The sequence below is a fragment of the Phaethon aethereus genome (assembly GCF_964289735.1).
Source record: "Phaethon aethereus genome assembly, chromosome: 2".
NCBI lineage: Eukaryota > Metazoa > Chordata > Aves > Phaethontiformes > Phaethontidae > Phaethon > Phaethon aethereus.
In genome coordinates this window covers 91,872,610-91,897,508 of record NC_138582.1, presented here as the reverse complement: position 1 = coordinate 91,897,508, position 24,899 = coordinate 91,872,610, and the positions used below count along the sequence as shown (strand labels likewise).

The 24,899-nt window shown below is 38.8% G+C and overlaps 1 protein-coding gene across 1 annotated transcript in view; it reads left to right on the top strand.

Moving 5' to 3' along the window:
* The window catches only part of DROSHA (drosha ribonuclease III), a gene marked incomplete at both ends in the record, with an annotated part of 70,304 nt that extends 46,262 nt beyond the window's left edge, over window positions 1–24,042 (top strand). Inside the window, 12 exons of the mRNA XM_081996688.1 lie at window positions 734–833; window positions 4,439–4,541; window positions 7,011–7,081; window positions 8,160–8,204; window positions 11,231–11,388; window positions 12,274–12,379; window positions 17,020–17,161; window positions 18,137–18,219; window positions 18,333–18,436; window positions 20,474–20,566; window positions 21,301–21,347; window positions 23,912–24,042. Coding sequence (XP_081852814.1) covers window positions 734–833; window positions 4,439–4,541; window positions 7,011–7,081; window positions 8,160–8,204; window positions 11,231–11,388; window positions 12,274–12,379; window positions 17,020–17,161; window positions 18,137–18,219; window positions 18,333–18,436; window positions 20,474–20,566; window positions 21,301–21,347; window positions 23,912–24,042 — 1,183 coding nt within the window. The remainder of the gene's footprint in view (window positions 1–733; window positions 834–4,438; window positions 4,542–7,010; window positions 7,082–8,159; window positions 8,205–11,230; window positions 11,389–12,273; window positions 12,380–17,019; window positions 17,162–18,136; window positions 18,220–18,332; window positions 18,437–20,473; window positions 20,567–21,300; window positions 21,348–23,911) is intronic.
* Window positions 24,043–24,899: the final 857 nt, after the last annotated feature.

Here is a 24,899-nt window from a genome sequence, read left to right as displayed (position 1 = left end):
GGCAACATGGCTTAGATAGTCATATATGAAGATATTCAGAGTCATTTATCCTTTACTCAGATCTTGGTTGGATCACTGAATTACTTTTGTTTTGTTTCTGTTTTATGAAGTATCTTACTTGCATGGTGACAAATATCGTTAAAAGCAGTTGAAAGCCTGTAATTTTTACTTACTATTTTTTTTTCTGTGGTATTAATGACTTCACACATTTGATAAATACAGACTGTAGAGTTCTGTTCTTTGGCTCCATTAGCATCTGTTAGAGTCCTCTAGGAAACTTGTAAAACAAATATCCTTTGTGGTGGTCCAGACTGAATCAGTAGTATCGTCTTAAAGCACTGCATACCTGCAGCATGGAGTTTCTCAAGGCTCAGTGCCCTTGTGCTTTATTCCTCAGTATCCTGTAGGTGTCAACCTTGCTGAACCCACTGCTGCTGAGAGATAGAAACCTTCAGATGAAGGAACTATGTCATTGCAGGGATTTAGAAATTATGTGCTGCCCAGTAGAGAAACAGCACTCTTCCTCCCCTGCTTCCCATGCTATTCAGTCAAATATTACTGAGCATTGTTTTAATGTTTGTTTCTTTACCTTACTTCAAGCTGAGTTACCACCTTGGTAAGGAGCCTGTTTTACCAGCTAGGATCTGAGGGAAAGGCACTGTTCCCTAGAGGCACACATGCTTCATCTTTAACCAAATGCTGACAACATCTAATTTGATTTTTGTTTTGCCAGTGTCCACTTGTACTACCTGTTTCCCACTCTGGAGGAAGGAGGATTAGCTACGTACCGCACTGCCATTGTACAGAACCAACACCTGGCCATGTTGGCTAAGGTACAGTTCTATATATCTCTGTATTTGAAACCCATAGTAGGATAGTAGTAGTGTGCAGATTGCTTCTTGAGGTATCTGCCTGCTTTGAACATCAGTGTCTTTACCATGCTTTGTGTACAAGTTTTGGGATACAGGAACTCTTTCAGATTGAAAGAAGATTTTTAAAGATGAAAGTGTTGATCTTCTTGAGGGTAGAAAGGTTCTATAGAGGGATCTGGACAGGCTGGATCGATGGGCTGAGGACAACTGTATGAGATTTAAGAAGGCCAAATGCTGGGTCCTGCACTTGGGTCACAACAATACCATGCAGTGCATGGGCTTGGGGAAGAGTGGCTGGAGAGCTGCCCGGCAGAAAAGGACCTGGCTAGTTGACAGCCGGCTGAGCATGAGCCGGCAGTGTGCCCAGGTGGCCAAGAAGGCCAACAGCATCCTGGCCTGGATCAGAAATAGTGTGGCCAGCAGGGCCAGGGAAGCAAGTGTCTCCCTGTACTCAGCACTGGTGGGGCCACACCTCGAATCCCGTGTTCAGTTTTGGGCCTGTCATTACAAGAAAGACATTGAGTTGCTGGAGCATGTCCAGAGAAGGGCAATGAAGCCATTGAAGGGTCTAGAGCACAAGTCTTACGAGGAGCGGCTGAGGGAACTGGGATTGTTTAGCCTGGAGAAGAGGAGGTTGAGGGGAGACCTTATCGCTCTCTACAACTACCTGAAAGGGGGTTCTAGTGAGGTGGGTGTCTGTCCCTTTTTCCCAAGTAACTAGCAATAGTATGAGAGGAAATGTCCTCAAGCTGCACCAGGGGGGTTTAGATTGGATATTAGGAATAATTTCGTCACTGAAAGGGTTGTCAAGCATTGGAACAGGCAGCCCAGGGAAATGGTTGAGTCATCATCCTTGGAGGTATTTAAAAGACATGTAGATGTGGGGCTTAGGAACACAGTTAATGGTGGACTTGGCAGTGCTAGGTTAACGGTTGGACTCGATGGTCTTAAAGGTACATTCCAACCTGAGTGATTCTGAGAGTCTATGAAGTGGGACTTAGTGTTTTCTTCAAAGAATGTTTTTAGGAGGAGTTCCTTTTTCAGGCAGAAGGAAAAGTTTTTAGGATGCTTATGTTGAAGTTGTCTCTATATTTACCTTTGAATTGCACTGGTAATGAAGTTGATAGAAATTTAATGAAGAAAAGAAACAGGCTGTTTGTTTATAAAAGGACTTCCTGATAGAATATGTAGGATGAAAATGGCAGCAGGTGGTAGAAAAAGTGGGAAAAAATCCTTTTGTCCCCTAAACTTACTTCAGCAGTCATTTTCAGATTTGCTGTGAACTGTGAAAGAGAAGTATCTTAGAAAAGTTTTAGGTGACAAGTTGTATTATAACATGGGAAAAATTGAGATGCCATTGAGTTTTATTTTATTCTGTGAATGACAGATCTTTTTACTTTTCTACATGATACTGGGAGCTGGGAATGTGACATAGAAAGTTGATTAAGTCTCTATTTGTAGATATTTTTGCATTGCCTTACTCATATTTGATTTTGTTAACTTTTTTTTTTTAAAAAACAGTCTGAGACTTACTGGTGTAATGTATTAGGCTGTGCATGCATGTGTGCGTGCACACATTTCCACTATATATTGCTGATAGTTTTCAAGTGCTCTTTTAATTTTCTCTGTTCATATTCATGCAGTAATTTAAACAAGCATATCCATGCTGGAGATTTTGGCAAAAACTGCACGATTTCTAACATGTCATCTTTTTGTTCGGTTCTCAGAAGAAGGTTAGGGAGGGAACACAATGATTTTCCTCCAAAGCTTTCTTTAATGATTTAGATAAGCATGAATTGATTGAAACCTTTCAAATCAGGGGTTTTTTTACAAATATGGTATTGAACTGCCTTACATTTGAATTTATGTTATTATTTTAAAAACCTGCATTAGGAAAGCTTAAATATTCTTAAAGCTTTGTTCACAGCCTTTAACATTGCACATGGACAGTTTTTGAAAAATTTTATTGCAACATTTTTTAAACTGTATTTATTTATGTTAGATATAACTGTAAATTTAGATCTCTATACATTCCTGATTTCCCAAGTTACCCTTTTTTCCTCTTGAATATATTCTACGACCTTCCTGGTTTCATCCCTTTTAATTATCCCCTTGCAGCATCATGCTGCATTCAGTTTACTCCCGCAATATAATTCTCAGCTCCTCAACTTGTCTTGTGCATGTGGAATGCTGTTTTAGTTGAGGATCAAACGGTAAATTTCTGTAGCTTCTAGGGGACACTGTAGCAGAAATTTTAAAAATAATCTGAAATATTTTGTGATCAAAAAATGAGAAGCAAAACACATGCAAAATAAGCTGAATGCAAGCTCCGAAAATGGAGATAAGCCATTGGGGGCGGGGGAGACACACCAACACCCAAACACCTGTTAACTTGAACAAATGCCAGTAATCTGTATAAAACAATTAACGTTCCACTTTAATGTTGATTCTAACGTAGTGCTCCCCACACTTCATAAAGTGCAAAGGAACATCATAAGTGGTAGTTACCTGTGTTCTGGGCTGTGAATAGGTTCCCATTCCTTGAAAATGGAAGACTCCTTTTCTCCAATTGAAAGATGTCTAAACCACGCACTTCAAACAACTTCGTCTCCACGTCTACCTCTTAAATATACTCCAGGAGGATGAAGTTGAAAGTTAATGAGAAATTATGTCAGCAGGAACTTACACCCAGTTGGGAAGAACCTATTCTCATGCAAACTTTGCAAGATGTACAAATCTCTTCTTTAAAAATCTCAATAATGGTTTTGTGTCAAGAAGATGAATATGTAAAAAGAACCTAGTAGCTTTCTCCTGCATTTCTATAGCAGCATTATCATATATTATATAGGATATCTGACTCACTACCTGAGAGTCTGACTGGCAAGCAGAACTAAGGTTCAGGCAACAGATGAATATTAATGATGCAGATTTGAAAGGAAGAAGAAAGCTAGGTGGCACTGCAGATTAAAATATAAGTCTTCTGCTTGCAGTGCCCAGAGGCTTTTGTTACTGCCGCCTGTTGACACTCTCAAGGAAAAAGCCAGATGTTCAGTGGATTGTGTCTACCAGAGTGCCGTTCCTCGCTGTTCTACTTTATCTTCTTCTTGTAGGCAAAATCTTTTTCCTCAGTGTTAACTCCCCTCCCTTTGAATGTCCCTTTGGCATTTCTGAAGGCAAATCACATGAGGGCGAACTACCAGCAAGAAACACAGTACATTGCACCATCCAGCCAGTACCAGGTTATTTTTCTGTCACACCTTCGTCCCTCCTCTTGAACTCGTTCCTAAATCTCACTAGTAACATGTTTTGATCTGGCTTCCCTTGACAATTTGGTTTGATAATTCCTAGCTTTCCCACGCTATCACACTCTAGTTGCTTGCCTCTGATAAACAAATATGGTCTTCTAATTTTAACCTACGTCTGAACTGAAACTATGTTTTGTTCATAACTGAAAAGTTTCAAACCCAGTTGCTGCATAGTAATAGTGTAATTGAACTTTAGTGACTAGAACTGGTACTCATGTACTTCTAAAACCATGGTTTTTACTCTTTCCACATATTCTGCAGAAGCTGGAGCTAGATCGATTTATGCTTTATGCTCATGGTCCAGACCTTTGCAGGGAATCGGATCTCCGCCATGCCATGGCCAACTGCTTTGAAGCCCTAATAGGTAAAGCATGTGTTTTATGTGTGCAGACAGTTATGTTTTAATATGTCTACGTGCCGTGTTGACTGTGATGAGGAGATGTGGGTCTGTGTTGAGTATTGTTAGTAAGGGCAGGCGATAGTAAAACTTAAATCTTCTTCGTCTCTTGCAGTCTCTTGCACGTATGCCACATGTATACCATGATGTGTGTGCGGTAATGACAGTGAAAATCTCATCTTACATGTCCTGCCTCCCACACACTGAAGATGCACCCATTTCATACCATTGTGGTGCCTAACTTGTGTCTGTCACCACAGAACTCCACTTCTCATGCACCACCATGGCCTGCCACCTGCAGTCCTCTCGCGGGGAGTAGTTCGGTCACCATGGCCAGGAAGGAAAAGTGCAGGCTTGCTGCTTCCAATACTACTTGCACAGACCTGCAAAATGTGGAGCCCCACTTCAGCCCTGAATTTTAAACTCTTCAGCATGCTTTCTGAATGCACCAGGCACTCCCAACCAAGTCACCAGCCTGCTTCCTCTGTACCTTGGTAGCCTTCCCTTGTGACTTAAATGTGCCATTTACCAAGTAAATATTTTTGATCTCTGCGTTTTCATTACAAATAAAAACCATGGCAATATGCTGTTGCTGGTGCAATGTATCTACCAAAACTCTCTAGCTGAGGACGAAGGGGGGTTGTGTCAAATTTGCTGATGGGCACCAAGATGCTTGTCAGTGACTGGCTGTGCTAGTCAATAAGTTTATGTTGGAAAAGTCAGGACTGCCTGACCACAGTTACCAAATAAGCAAGCAGCAAGGTGGAAATCTGATCCATTATATCCACACACGCTCTATTTTAAATAGCATATTTTTATAAAACTGTTTGAATACACAAAGCAAGCTAAATCTCACTGATTTAGCTTCACATTCATCCAAATACACTGTACATGATATTAACTAGGGGAATAATTTAGCCCTGATCCAGGTCTTTACACACTACACAAGCTCCTAAAGCATCTTGTCCTGCTTTGAAAAATAGATCATAGCTGGCTTAGACGTCAACAGTTCTGTGCAGTCTTCCTTGGGCCAAATTGCATATAATAAATAACAATAAAAAAAAGAATTTTCTTTTTAACTCTTATTTTGCTTTCCATGAGTGCTTTGATCTTTAATTTAAAAATAAAAAAAAAAATCAAACAGAAAAGGAACATTAGATATGTATCTGTAGCTTTGTTCATATCCTTCAGCTTGTCTAATATGTAATGAAGACGACTATTTGGCAGGCATTGAGATTTGCTAGGAGAGCAAGCTTGCTCTTTAACCTCCAATACAAAACTGTTTACAAAGTTAATTGAGCAATAAGAGTTTGTCAGGGCCGTAGCTAAAATCTGGGAGCTTTTTAAGGGACTATAAAAGTATATGTGGAGTCTGGAGCTCCTACTTGAGAATCTGTGTAAAAGTCTGGTGCTTCTTCCCTGTGATGAAAATAATAACCAAAAGTATAAGCAAGCTGCCAAGGACCTGTTAGAAATTCTGTGCTCTCATAATGTGCCTCTGGCAAAATAGTCTTATAAACTCCCAAACTGTTCTCCAAAAAGTCCAAAGTAGTTGACCTAGTGAGGAATTAAAAGCAAAGGCGGGGGGAGAAGACACAGCAAGGAAAAGCATGTTCTCCCTGTATGTGGGAACATGGACTCCCTTCTCTGTGTTCTTCATGTAGCTGTGTATTCGCTTTGCTTTTATACAGATGTGCTTACAAGAACTAGTTTGAGGTTTTCAGAAGCCCTCTTGTAGAGAGTATTAAAGGACAAAATTTTGATATTGAATTTTTAAAGTGCCTGTGCAGATAGTATGTATGTTACACACAAAAAATATAATATACTAGTACAAGTTTTGCAGAGCTTGTTGCTAAGGGCATGTGGAGGGCTAGTGAGGGCTCTATATGCAGTTAACAAAAAAAAGTACGATATCTCCAGAAATCAAGAGGTGCAGTTTCCAGTTCAGACAATGTATTATTGTGATACTAGGGAGACACTGGGGTTTGGAATAGTCCTGACACATCATTTCTATGCAGAACAGAAATAATGTTGTTGAAAGTAAAGAATAAATTAAAATTATTTGCTAGGTATTGAAATGTATTTCATGGCTTTCACTATCTGCATATGTGGTATAGTTAGCTGATTACTGGAAACTACTTTTAGAAATAGTTTGCTTCTAGCCTAATTTGCTTAAACTTTGCTCTTTGGATGTATTATTTTCTATCACTGATTTAACTGTTTCAGTTTTTTCTGTGCATTTTGTGGATTGATTTTTGTTGGTGTTTAACATGCTTTAAATTTCTCAAACGATTATGTATTGCCAGAGAAAGCATGCTTTTAAAAAATAAACATATTGGAGGTGAACAAGGCAGAGATCTTTGTCTTTCCTGTGCTTCGTAATTTTCTAAGTACTAATGCATTATTGACCTTTGATATATTGGTCCCCTCATGTAGGAGCTGTTTATCTAGAGGGCAGCCTAGAAGAAGCAAAACAACTATTTGGACGTTTACTCTTCAATGACAAGGTATTAATGTGTTTGTATGATTTGGTTTCCATTTTAAAAATAACCGAAGACATGCTTTCTTGTCCATTGTTTTACTCGAGAATCATGAATGAACAGGAATACCACCTGTTGTACTTAGTTCCTGGAGACTGTAGCACAGCAAGTTGCACTGGCTCAGGAAAAAAAATTATGGTGTTTCCTCAGGTGTGCTGTTTGTTAGTTGGCTTAGGGAAGGGTGGGTGGTGTGGGAAACCTGCAGGCTTCCATTCAAAGTGCTGCTCTAATAACGGAGATGGGTGCTGTGGATCCAGGTGGCACGCTGTGGGGAAATGATGCGCATGTAAAATGGCTATTCCTGTTTCATCAGTTAAATCCTCCCACTCCTAAAAGTTTTTAAACATATATTTGAAAAAAATACAGGGAGTTTCATCCAATGTTTACCCAATTGCATTATTAAAGTCTGATCTGTTCTTGCATACTGTATCTTAGATCACTGTTAGTCGGAATTTATCCTATATAATGACTAAGGCAAGTAACCAATACATGCTGCTGGGAGAATACACATGGCAGTGGTCAGGGGATGAATTATACAATCTTTTCCTTCTTGAAAGTGTCTGAATCTGTGAAATGACAAAGCTTATTAGAAACAAAAGTATTTTGAAGCCTATTGTAACTGTGTGTTTATTTGCTGCTCAGTGCCTGTAATGAAGGAAGCCTGTATGAAATAGAAGAAAAAAAATGTGTGGGTTTTTTTCTTTTTCAGTCCTTGCCTTTAGTGAAGTCAGACTTGCTACTGAGGAGTACTTGCAAATAGAGTTAGTCCTGAGGCTGAAACAAATCTTTTTCTTCCTTTAACCACTTTTTATTTGGTTCAAGGATTTTTCCACCTCTTTGACACAAGCTAATTGGGAGAACTACAGGCAGTTTGAACAGCAAATACACGATTTTAAAAATTAGTTTGCCAGCACTATTGAATTTGCAATAAGCAGAGTCAGCATATGAAATAGTTCAGTATTTCAAGTAATGACATTTTATTTAGTACTGTGGAATTTGTTAAATGACTCCCTTGAGCATTAAAGGCATCTCTCAATGTTTGCAGGACCTGCGGGATGTATGGCTTAATTATCCGCTACACCCACTCCAAGTAAGTATATCCTTTTCTGTACTAAATTTCATAGCTCTGTTTTATTTTCAGGGATGCTTTTCCATAGGTTTCCATTGTAGTGACGTCTCAGAAATTGTGCTAAAAAGTAGCCAAAGGTGTGTATATATCTGCTTTTGTGTTTGGTTTTGGGTTATTTATTGTTTCTTGTTGTTTTTTTTTTTTAATAAGGAGTTTCTGCCTCTCTGAGGATTAATCATTCACCTTTCCTTGGGTCATGTTTGATATATAACTGTGCTTCTCATACGATAAATCTAGTGAGAGGTAGTATTTTGGCGGCTTCTTGTTCATCTTCTCAAAGTTAGGAGGAAAAAGGGTACAAAACCAAATCTGTGCACATATTTTGTTAACCTGAAGTTAAGACTGAAACCTCAATAGTAGTTCAGGTGGTAGCACATTAGTTGAATGGAATAAGAGTGTGATTCTGATTTTTTTGTGTGTGTGTGTGTGTGCATTTGTGCAATGATAGCATGTTGTTTTGGTGATTCCAATAGCTTTAATAACAAGTAAACACCGAAATTATGGGGATGCCTGAAGACTAATTTATCCTTCATGTGTTGGAAGACACAAGGTCACAAATTGTTAGTTTACAAGGCTGGAAGTTGGGAGAATGGTTTCCCAGTCCATGTTCTCTGACTGAATTCTGGGGGAGACCTAGAGCAAGCCACAGAGCCTCTCTGCACTGTAGCTCCTTGTCACAGCAAACATGGAGCATTTTCCAAGTGTGCAGGGGTGCTGCAAGAATAGCTGTATTGAAATTGTCATCCAGTCAGTTAGTAAGGTTTCCAGGGTCATTTGAATATTTGAGAGGTTTCTTTTGTCCAACCACATCTCTGATGTTTTGTGCAGTCAGTTTGACTCCTTTGAAACTTCTTATGAGCATGCCCTTCCAGCAGAAGGTCACTTTGAGGTCTCCATCTGAAACGTCTCATGTATTTGTATGGATTTTGCAGTGGGTACATAGACAAAATCTTCAGCAGCAAATCAGTGCACATGAAACATTTTTAGGACCAACTCTCTGTGAGTATAAATAGAAAAGAGTCTTAATGGGAAGACAAAGTTTTGAGATTCAGCACCAGCTATCCTGCATGGTGGCACAAGTTCCCAAGAAAGTTCTTCTTCCTCTGGATTTCTTTCTTTTCTCTTACTTTATTTTATTTTAACCTTTTTATCTCTGTTTTCACAAAGAAGACTTGGACTCTGCTTAGAGATTGGAGAGAGTCACTATATGCAGTTTATCATTTCTTGCTACTACTTTAACATGTGTGATGAAAATTTATTTTCTTCCATGTCCCAGAAGCCATCCTAGCTCTCTACTTACCAGTAGGGAAAACACGGGCTTCTCAGATTGGTCTTTGGGCACAGCTAGCCCAAAAAATGGCATTTTAAAAGTTATTAAAAGTCACTGTAACAATATGGCAAATGAGATTAAAAAAAAAAAAGCGCTGAATATAGAACTGAAGGCCTGTATGTAACCCTTTTATTTGGCATTAGTCAAGACAGTAGAAATAGTGATGAAAAAAATAGTGGTCACCTGGATAAGTGTGGTCTCTTTAGAAAGAGTCAACATGTAAAGACAAGTCGTGCCTCACAAATGAATAGGAGATTTTAGAGAAGACAGAAAAGCATGTGATGATGCAGATGAAACTGTCTGCTGGGTTTCCTAAGAGGCTGTTGGAAAGGCACTCATGAAAAGCTTTTAAAAATGTGTTTTAAAAAAATAAAGGAAGAAAAAAAAAAAGGCAACCCCAGTGAATACTGTCAGTCCTTACGAGATTTAAAGGAACAGCTGAAATGTAAGAAATAGAGAACAGGAGTGAAATGACCACATCTTACAAGGCCTCGAGATCACCAGCAGATTTCCCGAGGGATTTTTGCTGAAGTACAGGCTGTTCATATCGACAGCTTAGGGAAGAGGATGAGCAGTGAGGTGACAGTTTGTTGACAATACCAAATTATTCAGGGTAGCAGGGACAACAGCAGACTGAAGAATTGCAGTCTGATTGCGAGAGTGACTAACTATGGAGTAAAAAAAACAGGTTAAAATCTGTGCAGGTAAATAAAAAGGACTGTGCATGGGGAATCAAAAAGCAGTCTCAGCTCCACATGTAACAACTCCAAACTGACCATTATCACCGAAGCATGGGATTTTGGTGGCAGGAGATGTAGTTTTATGGAAAAGTCACCTGAAAGCTCAGTAGTGTTTAAGAAAAGAGACAAATCGAATGTAATCAATTAATAGAAAAGGGATAGGCAACCAACCAAAAAAGGTCTTTGTGTCACTTTGAAAAATGGTGGCTATTCTTAGTTTTTCTTTAGGCATCCTCATCTGGATGTTTCTTCCTGTAAGGCATTGCTATACAAGAGAGATGTCCAGAGTGGCTGGAGGAAATGCTTAAGCCATTTTCCAACTCCAGAAAGCCATTTAACAGTGTCATCACATCAAGGACACCAGACAAGAAACTGACAAGAAAAGATACTGACCCAAAATGATAATTTGAATTTTCTTGAGTTATTGTGCCCTTTTGAATTTCATATACCAAGTATTTATTCTTGATTTTTGATACTGAAGGAAAGTGGGAGAAATAAATTTGGGTTTTGTCTCATCTTGACATGCTGTCAGTCTGCTAGCCCTATTCTAATATTTTTTTAATCTGTTGCTCACTTGCAAACAATGTTATAATATTAGAAAACTCAGACACGTACAATTGTACATGTTTTGTGAAAATAAGTAGCCCATGCTATCCACATGTAAAGACAAGACCATATAAGCAACATGTTGCAAATGCCTCAAATGTTAAAAAAGCATACATAAGAGCTCACATCTTCCTTGGGTGGTAATTATTCAAGACAAAAAGCCAGAGAAAACTGGGTTTTCTCAGTTCAGCTGTCCACAGAATGACTTCTTCACTGTATTCTTTGCCCCTAGTTTACAGAAGGTTTGCTTTTCTCTGAAAAGTTCTGAAACAGTGTCACTTTGTCATTATTTGCACCTCATTTATTTACAGCTGCAGGAGTCCAATACTGACAGGCAACTCATTGAGACCTCTCCAGTTCTTCAAAAGCTTACAGAGTTTGAGGAGGCAATTGGAGTCATCTTTACTCATGTTCGGCTTCTAGCACGTGCGTTCACTTTGAGGACAGTAGGCTTTAACCATCTGACTCTGTGAGTACACAGCAAGAGTCCTCATGTAGCTCTGTTGGTCCTTCTGTTGGTATCCCAGATTGCTCTATTTGTAAACAAACTCTAGATGTTATATCTGTTCTCCCTAAGAGGCTAGAGCAGCTGTGTTCACAAGCCCACCTGGCTCAGTATCTTGCCTCTGACAGTAGTCAGTAGTGGGTACCTTGGGAAAGACTAGAGATGTTAGAGAGCCATCCCACTGTTTCTTCTGAGCTTCCTGCATAATTGCTCTTTGCACGTCATTCCTGAGACAGTAGCAAAACATACTTGAAGGTACATTGGGGCAGAGGAAGGAAGTAAAATCATACTCATTGGTCCAAGTGCAGCCCTTGTGTTGTGTGTACAGGACCTAACACAGTTGGTTTCGGGTCTCTGATTAGAGCTGCAAGGCCTCATTTTAAAGCAAACAGTAGAGCCATACCACTGGTTACCCAGTCCAGGATCTCACATGGGTTTAAACCATGATCCTTTTATTTCTTGGTAACTGACAGTTCTTTTTCTATATTGAAGTCATTGCATTCATTAGTTCACTTCCTTCTAAGAAGTAGCAGGTAGAGACATTATCATGTTACAAACGTTATACCAACTGCTCTTCTTCTCCAAATAGTTCTAGATCTGTGATCTAATAATTGTGTGTATATGTAGCTACCCTGATTTGCTTTGTCCCAGAAAGTGGGTGTTACAACAGTAATGAACTTTGTTTTCATCTCACCTGGTTAACGCTGGAAAATTGTCTTAAATGTGTTTGGAAATGAGCGAGGCTCACTTTCAGATCACTCTTTATTTTAATTTGTGCATGCATGCTTGTTTTGTTTTTTCCTTCCTGAGTGGTTATTGATTTTGCTGCATTGATGTCTCATTTTTCAGAGGCCACAACCAGAGGATGGAATTCCTGGGTGACTCCATAATGCAGTTGGTAGCCACAGAGTATTTATTCATACATTTCCCCGATCATCATGAAGGGCACTTAACGGTGAGACTGCCATCAATCATGCTCTCCAGGAAAGCAAGAGTAGGATGGAGAGTGAAATTATGGGAGCAGCTAGTAAATTATTCTGGATTTGATTAATAAGAGAAGCCTTAGCAACCACTGCTCTTAATAAGGCTTTGTTAATTTTAAGTCATGAGCACTGCAATGAATAGGAAATGGTGATTTATGAGCCCAGTGCAATAATTTTTGTTCTGTCTGTGAAATGGATCAATAATTTTAAGGATGTCAGTGATGAAATTGGGAGATAAGACTAGTTCTTGTTTAAAGATGGTTGTCTTAAACCTTTTATTTAAATAGGCACATCATATGACTTTTTTTATTCATGACTTCTAGTCTGTTGAACCTACAACCAGGCAGGGTTATGTTTCATGATAAGAAATTTTTACAATCTATTTTAGTCTGGTTTTCCTGTTGCCTGCAATCTGGAGCTCCTGTGGTAGTTTTTGAATTTAATTTTACTATTGTTACAGTCATCTGTTGTTGATTACTGTAGCTTTCAGCCTCCTTATCTGGGCTCTGAACAACCCAGTTTGGGGATCTTTCAGCAATTTACAGTACTTAAACATAGGGTGGTAGTATATGTAGGTTTTTTCCTGATTGATTCATTTAGTACTGCAGCTAGACAGCTGTGGCTTTATTTGTGAGGAAGAAATTTTCTTAGTCTTAGTAAATTCTTCTTAGTTTTCAAGTCTTGAGCAGAGTAAAAAAGTGGTACATGTATTAGGAATACGAGCTGAGTCTTCTAGTTAAAATTAGGAAGTAGCACTCTAGGTTTCTTAGCTCCTCAGAGTGGTTTTCTCAAACCAATAAAGGGATGGCAATGCTAAGTCTCTAGCAGGCAGTGTGTTTTCAAGAATACGCTTCCTTGGTCTTTTGGACTAAAGCTGTTTACAAGGAAAAAAGTACATGCTCTGACTAAAAGTAATCTTAATTTTTCTTCACCAGTTCTTAAGTTTCATTTACATTTGTATGGATTCTTCTGCATCATTCAGGAGACAGAGTAGATAAAGCCTGAACTTTTAAAGTAAAAGTTAAAAGGGGAAGAGCCTTGTCATATTAATTCTTCAGAGAAACAAAAACATAAGGCAGAAATCCAAGATGGATGGAGTTTTTTTGCTTTGTAGGTGACTTTTTAAGAATGTAGGCATCAGTATTGCTATAGTAAGATAAATCTTTCAAGAACTGTTTGTCAGGAAGGATGTGAAGTGTTGCTATAAATGGGTATAAATACTTAGAACAATGATCAGAATGTCTCTGTGTTGCTTAATTTAATGATTAGTGAGTTGGCAAGTAGAACAAGTTGCACAGTCCAAGTTTGTAGCAGAAATTACAATGTTAGGGTGAAATGGATGCTGAAAACACATAAAGTTATGGAAAAGTAGGCAATGCCTAGAAAAAAAATTTAACTCTGGGAATGTGCATGTGTGGTAGGTTGACCCTGGCTGGACTCCAGGTGCCCACCAAAGCCTCTCTATCACTCCCCGTCCTCAGCTGGACAGGGGAGAGAAAAATGTAACAAGGAGCTTTATGGGTTGAGATAAGGACAGGGAGAGATCAGTCAGCAGTTATCGTCATGGGCAAAACAGATTCAACTTGGGGAAATTAGTTTAATTTATTGCCAATCAAAATCAGAGTAGGATAATAAGAAATAAGACCAGATCTTAAAACAGTTCATCACACGTTGTTTTCTGCCACTCCTTCCTCCTCAGGGAGAGGATTCCTCACACTCTTCCCCTGCTCCAGCATGGGGTCCCACCCGTGGGAGACAGTTCTCCACCAACTTCTCCAACATGAGTCCTTCCCACTGTTCTTGTGAGGTCTTCACAAACTGCTCCAGCCTGGGTCCCTTTCATGGGGTGCTGTCCTTCAGGTGTGGGCACCTCTCTCCACAGGTCCTTCCAGGAGCTTGCTCCAGTGCAGGCCTCCCATGGGGTCACAGTCTCCTTCAGGCATCCACCTGCTCCAGCGTGGGGTCCTCCATGGGCTGCACGTGGATATCTGCTCCAGCATGGAGCTCCATGGGCTTCAGGGGCACAGCCGGACTCACCATGGACTTCACTGTGGGCTGCAGGGGCATCTCTGCTCTGATGTCTGGAGCACCTCCTGCCCCTCCTTCTGCACTGACCTGGGTGTCTGCAGAGCTGTTTCTCTCACATATTCTCACTCCTCTCTCTGGCTGCAAAATGCTGCGTGCCATTTTTTTCCCCTTCTTATATATGTTCTCCCAGAGGCAGTACCACTACTACTGATGGGCTCAGCCTTGGCCAGCAGTGGGTCATTCTTGGAGCCAGCTGGCGTTGGCTCTGTCGGACACAGGGGAAGCTTCTAGCAACTTCTCACAGGTGCCACCTCTGCAACCTCCACCACTACCAAAACCTTGCCACACTAACCCAATACAGCATGCAGTGAAAAAGAAAATTATCTTAAAATATTTTTAAATTTGAGGACAAATGAAATGAGACTTGTGAGAAACGAGACTGGAGTGGGATCTGAAAAGAAACAGCAAACACTAAGCTCTTTCTCCTGTTATCTGGGAACATACTTACATTTGACATAATAAAGGAACATCAAGTGTTGAAGACAATTTTGGTCAAGGATGGGAAGATTCCACTTGACTGGCAGTGCAGTGTCTTCCCAGTGTGCAGTGATTGCTTGTGGAGAGATGTTTGTAAATTAACTATGTTTAAGAAAAAGGAAGGAGAATGTAGTCTTGTCTACATATTTTGAGATAGCCAAGTGATCTGCCAAAAAAGAGGATGAAATTTTGTTGGCTGTTGGAAGATACAGCTTCTCCAGTACTGGCTTATGCTACAGTCATGGGTAGTAGTATGCTATATGAAGATGGAAGAATTAAAAATAATTGCATTGTAATTAGAGTTAAGCTCCAGTTGAGCATCCATCCCATGTTACAGCATCTCCAATGGTGCAGGCTGTGTGTTGCCAGAGTGGAGAGTAGATTTTAAAAAGTTGCTGGGAAGGCACAGGTACCATGTCTTCCCATATCATTAAGGGGAATTGAGTTTCTTGCTAGATCACAGTTGTAGAGGAAGCAAATTCTATTATGAAGCAAGCTGATAACTACAGTGCTAGAAGGATGACTTTTTTTTTTTCCCCATCTCTAATTCACTGTTTAGTGTATATATTGCTCTTTGTTTATGGTACAACTAATCATGGTTACAGGTCACATCAATACAAATACTCTGCAAACACAGCAAAAGAGATCTTTCTTCTCCCATTACAAGAAACAGATTTTTGTCACATGATACTGCACTTCTGTCTCCTAGGTTGCATATTGTACTTAGGATTTTATTGGGGAAAGTATTGTTTATTTATCTTAAGAACATAAAAAGGAAGAATTTTGGAAGGGAACAAGTAGAAGACGAGTTTAAGCAAAGGTTAGGGAAGCAGATAATAATTGTATCTGCAGTCTGCCTAGTTTATGAAGATCAAGTTGTGAGTATCTGCTTCATACATCATAGCCAAACAAATTATGAACATACTGTTCTTTATTTGTCTGTTGTCAGAGATGAAGTATCAAGTACAGCAAATAAATCTTGATTTTCATAAGCTCAGTTGACATGCTGGAGCCAGGTAGCATATAACTTGGATCTAATAAGCTAAGCAAATGTGACTTGGGAGACAAAGAGAGAAAAAAAATGTATATGCAGCTTCTCAAATGTAGATTACATATAAATAGTGAAAAAGAGACATTCTTTCCCTCCCACCCCCACCTCCCATAATATCCCTAACTTCTTAAATTAACGGTGTTTCATTTAAAGCAAAAAAGCAAACAAACAAGAAAAAAGCACACCTTAACAGGGGGTCCAGAAAATTGTATGAAACCCTAAGATTCTAAAATACTCCTTTAAGCTGTATGGTATTGTATCTTTGGCAGAGCTCTGTGTTTATGTAAGCAATCTGCCTAGAGCCAGGGTTAAGCACTTCAGCACTTCTCTGCTGGAGAACCAGGTGTCCTGGACGTTGTCATACACTGAAAATGTTAAGAGCCAGGTCTTTGTCAGGGATGCGTTGGCTCAGCTAATATTGCCTTCAGTAGAGCAAACAGTCCAGCTACGCATTTTCTTCTCTGGCCAAATGAATGGAGCAGCTTCCTCATCTGTTTGTTCTGAAACACTAGACTGTCTGGCTTTAATGTGCATTTTTTTTAATTACTGACTATTTATTTCTTATCTGGTAGACACTAGAGACTGCCAGAACATTGTATGTTTATACTTTATGTGGAAAAATGTATATAACTGTGTATCACTTAAACTAGAAAAATGCAGATTACCTGAAAAAGTATAGGACTGATGAAGAGATGGTATATGATTGTAAAGAAGCTCACAAACAGGCATTTTAAATGCAAGACATATCTACAGAAGTAATGTGTCCATAGAACAAATAAAATTTGCTGAGAAACAGAAGTTAAAATCAGCAGTAGAAAGAATGAGTATGTGTTGATGTAAATCATTTGATGTGTGCTGAAACAAATTGTCAATAACATGAGAGAAGTGAGAGGCTACAAGGATAAAAGTAACTTTTTTTTCCCCCCACCTGTCCCTACCTTTTATAGTTTGACTTTGTGAAATGTTACCATTGAGTAGAACTTCTTTCTATTGCAGCTGTTGAGAAGTTCATTGGTGAACAACAGGACACAGGCCAAGGTGGCAGAAGAGCTGGGTATGCAGGAATTTGCCATCACTAACGACAAGACAAAAAGACCTGTAGCTCTTCGAACTAAGACTTTGGCTGACCTCTTGGAATGTGAGTTAATTTGGTTATAACAGCTTAGTACTTACGAAACTTCTTTTTCCTCGGGGCTTGTTTAAGAAAGCCATTAGAAATCCCCCAAATAACTATTAAAAATGTATGTTCAGGTTTTCAAATGAATTATGCCTATACCTCTGAAAGCCAGATTTTTGAACACTAGCCTAGATTTTTGAAGTCTTTATGAAAGCATGATGGAGGTGTAATTGCAGATACAAAGTTGTAGGCTTAGAAATTGAGTGGTCATGATGACCAGGTCAAAAGCATGTCTAGAAAGTTAAAGCTTGTATTCAGAGTTGAGCTATTTAACAGCAGTTTCAGTGTTTCATTAATATGTTCTTGTCGCTGTTGGAAGATAAAGTAGTTCCTTCAGCAGGTGTATATTTCTGTGGTTCATTTGACTGCATTTTAGGAGGTTTCAAAATGGTCATTCCACAAGGGGAAAAGCTACATTGAAATTAAATTATTTTTAGTATATTTATGAAAGTTTGTGCTACCTTCTTTCCAAACAAAGTGGGAACAGGGATAAATATTCTGCAAAGAAAGTTAATCCCTATCTTGTATATTTTGATATATTTTGTGAGCCATTCAGACCCCTTGGTTTTTGCCAAATCCTGTTAGCAAATGGAAATAGAACACCAGCAGAAGTGATTTATATCTAAAACCTCTTTATGGTACCCAGTAGTGATCTATTTGTAAGTATCTATGGTTTCCTGGTTAAAGTGTGAGATTAGGAGCTGAGTGTTGTTTCTAGCTCTTTAAATGACTGAGTGGATTTGGATAAGTCACTTAATCTCTTGGTCAACTTTATTTTTTCCCATGTATGCAGGATAATAATGCCATCATCAGATCACTGCTGTGAAACATAGTTGAATATGGCTTCAGAGTACTAAGAGATACTTGTTTCTAAAAGTGCAAGCTGTTGACATTCTCCTTGGATGAGTGACAGTACCTTTTTTTTCCCCCCTCCAGCCTTTATTGCTGCCCTGTACATTGATAAAGATTTGGAATATGTTCACACTTTCATGAATGTATGCTTTTTTCCACGGCTAAAGGTAAGACCAGTCAGGTTCCTACTTTACTGCCACTATGTTTTAACACATTATGGTGTTTTGAGCTCTTACCATAATCTCTCAATCATAAAAGCATCTTTGTGAACTTCTTACAGGAGTTTATTTTAAATCAAGATTGGAATGATCCTAAATCTCAGCTTCAGCAGTGCTGCTTGACTCTCAGGACAGAAGGAAAAGAGCCAGACATTCCTCTTTACAAGTAAGAACTGTCATCTTATGGACGAAAGCTAGTTATCAGTCTTCCTTGTATATGGAGGAAGATGTGATGAGTCACCCTACGTTTTTCCCGTAGTTTGGTTTTATTGTAGTTATCCAAGTCCTCCAGTCTCTCTTTGTCTGAAGATGGAAAATGTTGAACCAGTGCTTTCCAAGCTTTAGGTGTTTTAAGCCATTACAAGGAAGAATTAGTAAGCATTTCACCTTGTACAGTTTCTCAGTTTGAAGGAGAAATATGTTCAAATAGAGTATTTAATTGGCATCATTCTATATTTGTTCTTTTCACATAAGGAATAGCAGCATTTTAAATTAAATGAAGGGAACAATGGCTGTTTGGATATGAAGTCAAGATATGTCCATTCTATTTTCAGTCATAGTATGAAGTTTCTCTACACTACATTATTAATGCAAACATAATAAATGCCTTGTGTTACACATCCTCATTGAAGGCTCTGTTTCTAATCCACAGAGTCAGGCACTGAAGGGTAACACAAGTTTTGGACATTTTCACTGCACAAGACAACCCACTTATGTCCTCCTGTTTAGTGATAGAAGAGCTCAAGGAAGTGAACCTCTTAACTTGTACACCTCAGTTAGGTACCTGAAGCTGGATGGGATGGATCTCACTTCTCTCTTTCAGCTGTAAAATAACATAATCGCTGCTTCAAAGAAGCAATAATAAGATTTTATATTGCATCCATATCCATTCAATTAATACAGGGATGGGTGCAATGTTAGCCCCCAGAAGAAGTAGTAAAGGCTTTGAAAGTTCAGGGCTTATGTTGTTGTGATTAGTATATCAAAAAAGTATGAAGAATGAAAGTCTAAGTGCATTTGTCACACTTACTGAAGTAAAGTTTTCAGTGAAATGTAGCAGTTCAGTTATAGTGACAAACAGTGCACTTCAGAACTATGATCGCTTTAACATTGCAACTGATGCTCTGCAAATCCGACTCCTCAGTGTCGCTGTATGAGGGCTCACAGCTTTGTCTTGAGTGAGCGAGATGAATACAAAAGAAACAATTCCTGGTTCTTGTAAAACCCACTGAGTATCAAGTACCAAATGTTTGTTTTGTTTTGCCGTGATGATAAATTGATTTTTATAGTACAGCTTAGAGCTAGTAATATGCTGTTATCTTCCTATTATCTTGTTAGATTCCTTTTCTTGGAGTTATCTGTTTCACTCCAGTCAGTACTATTACTAAGTTTGGGGTGGGTTTTATTTGTTCTTGTCACAGCACACAGAGACAGAATACTATAGTTAGATACTTTAAAAATTGATGTGAAAATGATGTACCTTCCAAAAAGAAACAAGCTGGTGGACAGAACTCAAGCTGACAGTGGGGAGAGATTTGGGACAGCAGGAAGAGAGAGCGGAAGAAGCAATTTGTTGCATGTCTGTGGAATTACCTTTTTTCCCTTTTAGATGGTCGTTGATGCATATCCTAGACTTTAGCTCAAATAGAAAGTTTGTTTCATGAAAAACTTTAACTGTTCAAAGCTGATGGAAAATTTCTTTGTACTGTGATAATTCAGTATATAGAGAGCTACCATGTCCAATATAAAGTCTTTCTAAAATCTTGCTAACTGCACAACTCGCAGGGACTAAAATTGTAGTGCACACAATAATCCTATCGGTGTGATTATTTGCAATTGCACAGCTGTGCACATTTTGTACGATTTTATTACAAGTGTATTTGCAGCGTTTAAGCACTTTATGTTATACTTTGCATTTTTATAGGTTAAAGTTTTAATTATCATATGATACTCCTGAGTGAACGTGGAGGAATAAATATAACCAATATAAATGAGGTTTAAATTTCTCCTTTTTATTGCACACCATACTGGTAGTCTCTGGGTTAATGTGATTCATACAGGCATCTTTCAACCATTGCTCATACTTTGCACTAATTCCGCTGTATGTATTGACCAGACTGAAAGCTTGGTAATGTATGTTGCACAAACAGATTCTGGTTTTTAATACTTCCTGCTTGAATTAATTCTGTCTGTCTTATTTCAGGACTTTGCAGACAGTGGGACCATCTCATGCCAGGACATACACAGTAGCTGTTTACTTCAAAGGGGAAAGAATAGGATGCGGTAAAGGCCCAAGGTATAGCGAAAAATTAATCATGTGGTGTTAAAGTTTGAGTGTGGCAGTGTCCAAAATGACTAGCCATGGAGATAGGCAAGTGTGTAGCTGGCCTTAGAAAAGGAAAGCTGCAGAGCCTTCTTCAAGCTATTCTGAGTTTCTGCCTGAGGAATACCTGAAAGGTTCAATGCCTGTGTACTTTTGGGTCTTAAGGTTTTTTGGTGAACTTGCCTACAAGTTGGCTAGCAGTGCTAACCTATTTGTGGCTCTCAGACTAGAAACTGCAGCACAGGCTCTCAGATTTTTCCTGATGCTGCTTTTAGGTATTTTAGAATGGTTTCTAAAGTTGCAAAGACTTCACCCATGAACCCCAAAGACCTCATCTGATTTTTCTGCTACCAAATCTGGTGGTGGTTATAAAAAATATCGTTGGTTTTACAGCATCACACCTTTGTGATTTTGTTCCTTTTTTTTTTTCTCTCAAGTAAAAGCAAATGCTTCAGTGAAGAATGGACTAGAACATTCTTTTAGTGTTACTGATCTAAGTTTAAAAATATTCTACTGGAGCTGTAGTGCTATTGCTCACATATTTATGGAAAGTCTGATACATCATACACGCTGGGAATTACTAGCTACTGGTTATCCAAAGAGTGTTTTATTACAAAAGAATAGCTAATGTTCTACTTTGTCAGAATCTTTAGCTTATTCTTTACAACTTAGATATCATGTAACATGTTTTTGTTTGGCTTTCACAGTATTCAGCAAGCAGAAATGGGAGCCGCAATGGACGCACTTGAAAAATGTAAGATATTTGGTCAACAAAGGAAATAATTTATAGTTTACATCCTTAGTCTTTAGTGAGGTGAGGTGCAGGCTTTGTGGGGGATAAGGTTTGAAGCGAACGTATATGCTGAATGCTGTCAGCTTCTGAGCAGCAGGTTTTCCTTTTAGTACTTCCAAGACAATTTTGTAACAGGTGAAGTTAATATGGTGCCAACAGGTATTTTTTTAAGAGGAGTTGATCAGCTACAGAGGTTGCAACTTAGAGGGAACCGTGTGCAGTGAAGTCTCGTTGAGATTTTCCATGGTTAGATATGCGGTGGGATAAGACCGTTTAGTCTCAGACTGTGTGGTTGTCTCATCCTCTAAGTTAGGGGAGGAATAAAATTACATTACAGTTGCCAATTTATAAAATAAAATTTGATCTTAGATTATACAGTAGACTGGGTTAAAATCTTAACAGGCAGGTCCCCAACCAATGTAAGTCAACATTTATCTGTTAGGAACAGCTTATAACAGCTGAGGACCCAGTGATCTGTGTATGCATCTCTTAAAATTATGCACAGGATAGCCAGCATGGGAGCAGTCTTTCATTGCAATGAAGTTTCAGATATGAGAGGAATGAGTATATGCAAACATCTTATATGAAAGAACTTCGGTCAGTTGAGTTAAATGCCAGGTGTGCATGTACTGTAAACAATTAGATTACATGCATTTTGTGCAGCAGAAACCCATTCAGAAGAACATGGGAGGTACATTTTTTTGCATTTGATCTAAAGGAAGAACAAGCAGTTCCTTAGATGCCAAAGGTTTCTAATCTGTTGTCTTTGCATCTGGAAATCCCAGGGCTTAAAAATTTCAGAAGGCAACAAATCCTGTAATTCAGATTTTTTTTATATCCACCTGTTTATCCATATACTTTTCACCACCAGTAAATTTGACAAGTAGAAAAATGTAACTTCCTTCATCTTCAGTAATGCTTTGTAGATATTCAGAAGTTTTCTTTGAGAAAACCATCTTTGTGATGGTATCACCACTGAGAGAGCTGTGAGCTTCATCTCCCATCAGTCCAAGGACTTCACAGGTCTTTTCTGATAATATGTATTTGTTTGAATACCATAGACTGCTGAGGCTACCAAGCTGAATTCTTCAGAGTTACAGTTACAGGCACAGTTACAGGCACAGTGCTGAAAATTCGATTTTCATTTTATGGTGCACATGAGTAACAAAATATCCCAGAACTCCGTTAAACAAAGGACTAGTGTTTTTAAAAACAGCAGCAATTTAAAAACAATTTGCTTTTGTTTAGATTGCTTTCTGGTTTAAATAAATATACCCTCCTATGCCTGAGTTGTAAATAACTGATGAATAAACCTTTTATGCCTGTAGTATATAACAAAAGGCGCAAATTTCACCAGCCAATAAAACAAAGCGGTAGAAAGTCATTCTGCTCTATCACAAACTCCTGCAGGTTACCCGGAAAGAGTAGGAAAATGCCTCCCTGAGGAGCCTCAGCTGAATTCTCTCTTGGTAGCCAAGTAGGGAGTGAGCAGTCCTTTGCCGAGACATCTCCCAGGCGTTTTTTATGGCTTTAAAGGTCCATATAGTAGCCTTTTGCGTTCATCTCAGACACAGATAGGTAGCCAGTGCTGATCCCAGAGCTCTGCGTGATCCCAGCAGGATTTACTGCCAACTGCAGGCTGCCTCGTACTCTACCACCTCTTTGTTTTCTGACCAGCTGGAGGGTGCAAGTCTCTGCAGCACAGAGACACAGAGGAATGTCAACACCCTGGTCACGCAGAAAATGTCATATGCTGTCAGCTGTGCACTAAATCGAGAGCAATTATATAAGCTGGTTTCACAAATGTCGGAAATCGGAAGCGTCCGCCTCCCTAGCTATTTCTCCATCACCTCAGCCTTGTCTAGTCTGTTTTAGCCAGTCTTCACTCATCCATGCTCTTAGATTACACTAAGGCTGTATTCTAGTACATAGCCAAGCATTAACTTTTTCAGGAAAAGATTTTACTGCATTCCATTCTGCTACACTCTTCTAAGTGCTACACACTTCTACTCTCCCATTAGGAACCCTGCCATAATGTGGGGCATCTAGTGGATTCTGCATGGTCTAAAATAATAATAATAATGGAAACATCTGTACAATGCTTGGAACCTGTGGCTCATGCTTTTTGGAGTGAGAACAAGACGAAAAACCCTGACAGCATTGACAGTAGTCTCACATTCGTTTTTCAGTATCAACCACCTGTTGCTAAGGGAACAGAATGTAAAATCCAGGTAATACCTGGCCATGTTGCTATACCAGGATTTTGTATTTTATTTTTGTGACTGTATTAGATTTGGCAGTGCTTTGTAGCAGGAGAAACAGATGTGGAAATCGTAATGAAACAAAAGTCTTATGACCCACAGCCCTGGTTTACTATGGATTATTAGAAATAAATGTGTAAAAATGGTAATAACATTATTCCTCCCTACCCCTAATCTCATCAAAGCTTAAAAAGAAAAATAAGAGCTGAGGTTTTCTGTGTTACCAGTTCGTTTATTAATGTAAAACATTTCTCCTTGTGTCAGATAACTTTCCCCAGATGGCCCATCAGAAACGGTTCATTGAACGGAAGTACAGACAAGAGTTGAAAGAAATGAGGTGGGAAAGAGAGCATCAAGAGAGAGAGCCAGATGAGACTGAAGAAGCAAGGAAATAAAAGGAGGGCACAGAAGCAGTGGCATATTTACTTACTTAATAACTCTGACTGTGGCCTATGGAGATGTAACCTAGTTTCTTGCAGATGATGAATGAAGAGTGCCTGTTGATATCAAATAGAAAATCATAATCTCTTCTTAAAAAATTGTGTGTATATATAGTATTTCTTTAGTTTGGTTTTAAGTGCAAAATTTGTTTGGCTTTTTAATAAGACTTGTTCTTAAAACCTTTTTATCTTTTATCAGAAGTTGTGAGATTATTTTTATTATTTTTACTGTCTTGTATGAAGTAATAAAGTATTAATTTCAAAAGCTTGTAGGAGGAAAAGCTGTTTAACAATTGTCTCCTATGCCCAAATGCTGTTTTGTCAGTGACCAGCAAAGTTACTGCCTGAACTCCACTGTGGAGGAAGAAAGTATTATGAGAAACTAATTCAGCAGAGCACATGTACCCAACTTAAGTTTTGCAGCTAAATGTACTTCTTGACTCTGCTAAACCAGAGCCATAAATTACAGTTCCTTTTACACAAACGGGTACAGTAATTTAAGCAAATGACATAATTTGGTTTTGTTTTAAACAGTGGATTCCACATCTGGAGTGTGACACAGGTGTGTGTGGAAGGTTGGTGGTTTTTGTCTTTAAATCAGTATTATGAAACTCTAAGAAAAAGAAAACAATTATGAAGCAAGAGAATGACAAGTTTTTTTGCAGAGAATGTACTGAGTTTATATTTGCAAGTTTAGTTTCATTCTTGACTTCTTGCTGTATCAAACTGGTGTCTACTTTAATTGATCTCTCTGTCCAGAAGATACCAGTGTGACCATAATAGTCAAATGGTGTATTAGAAAGTCGATACAG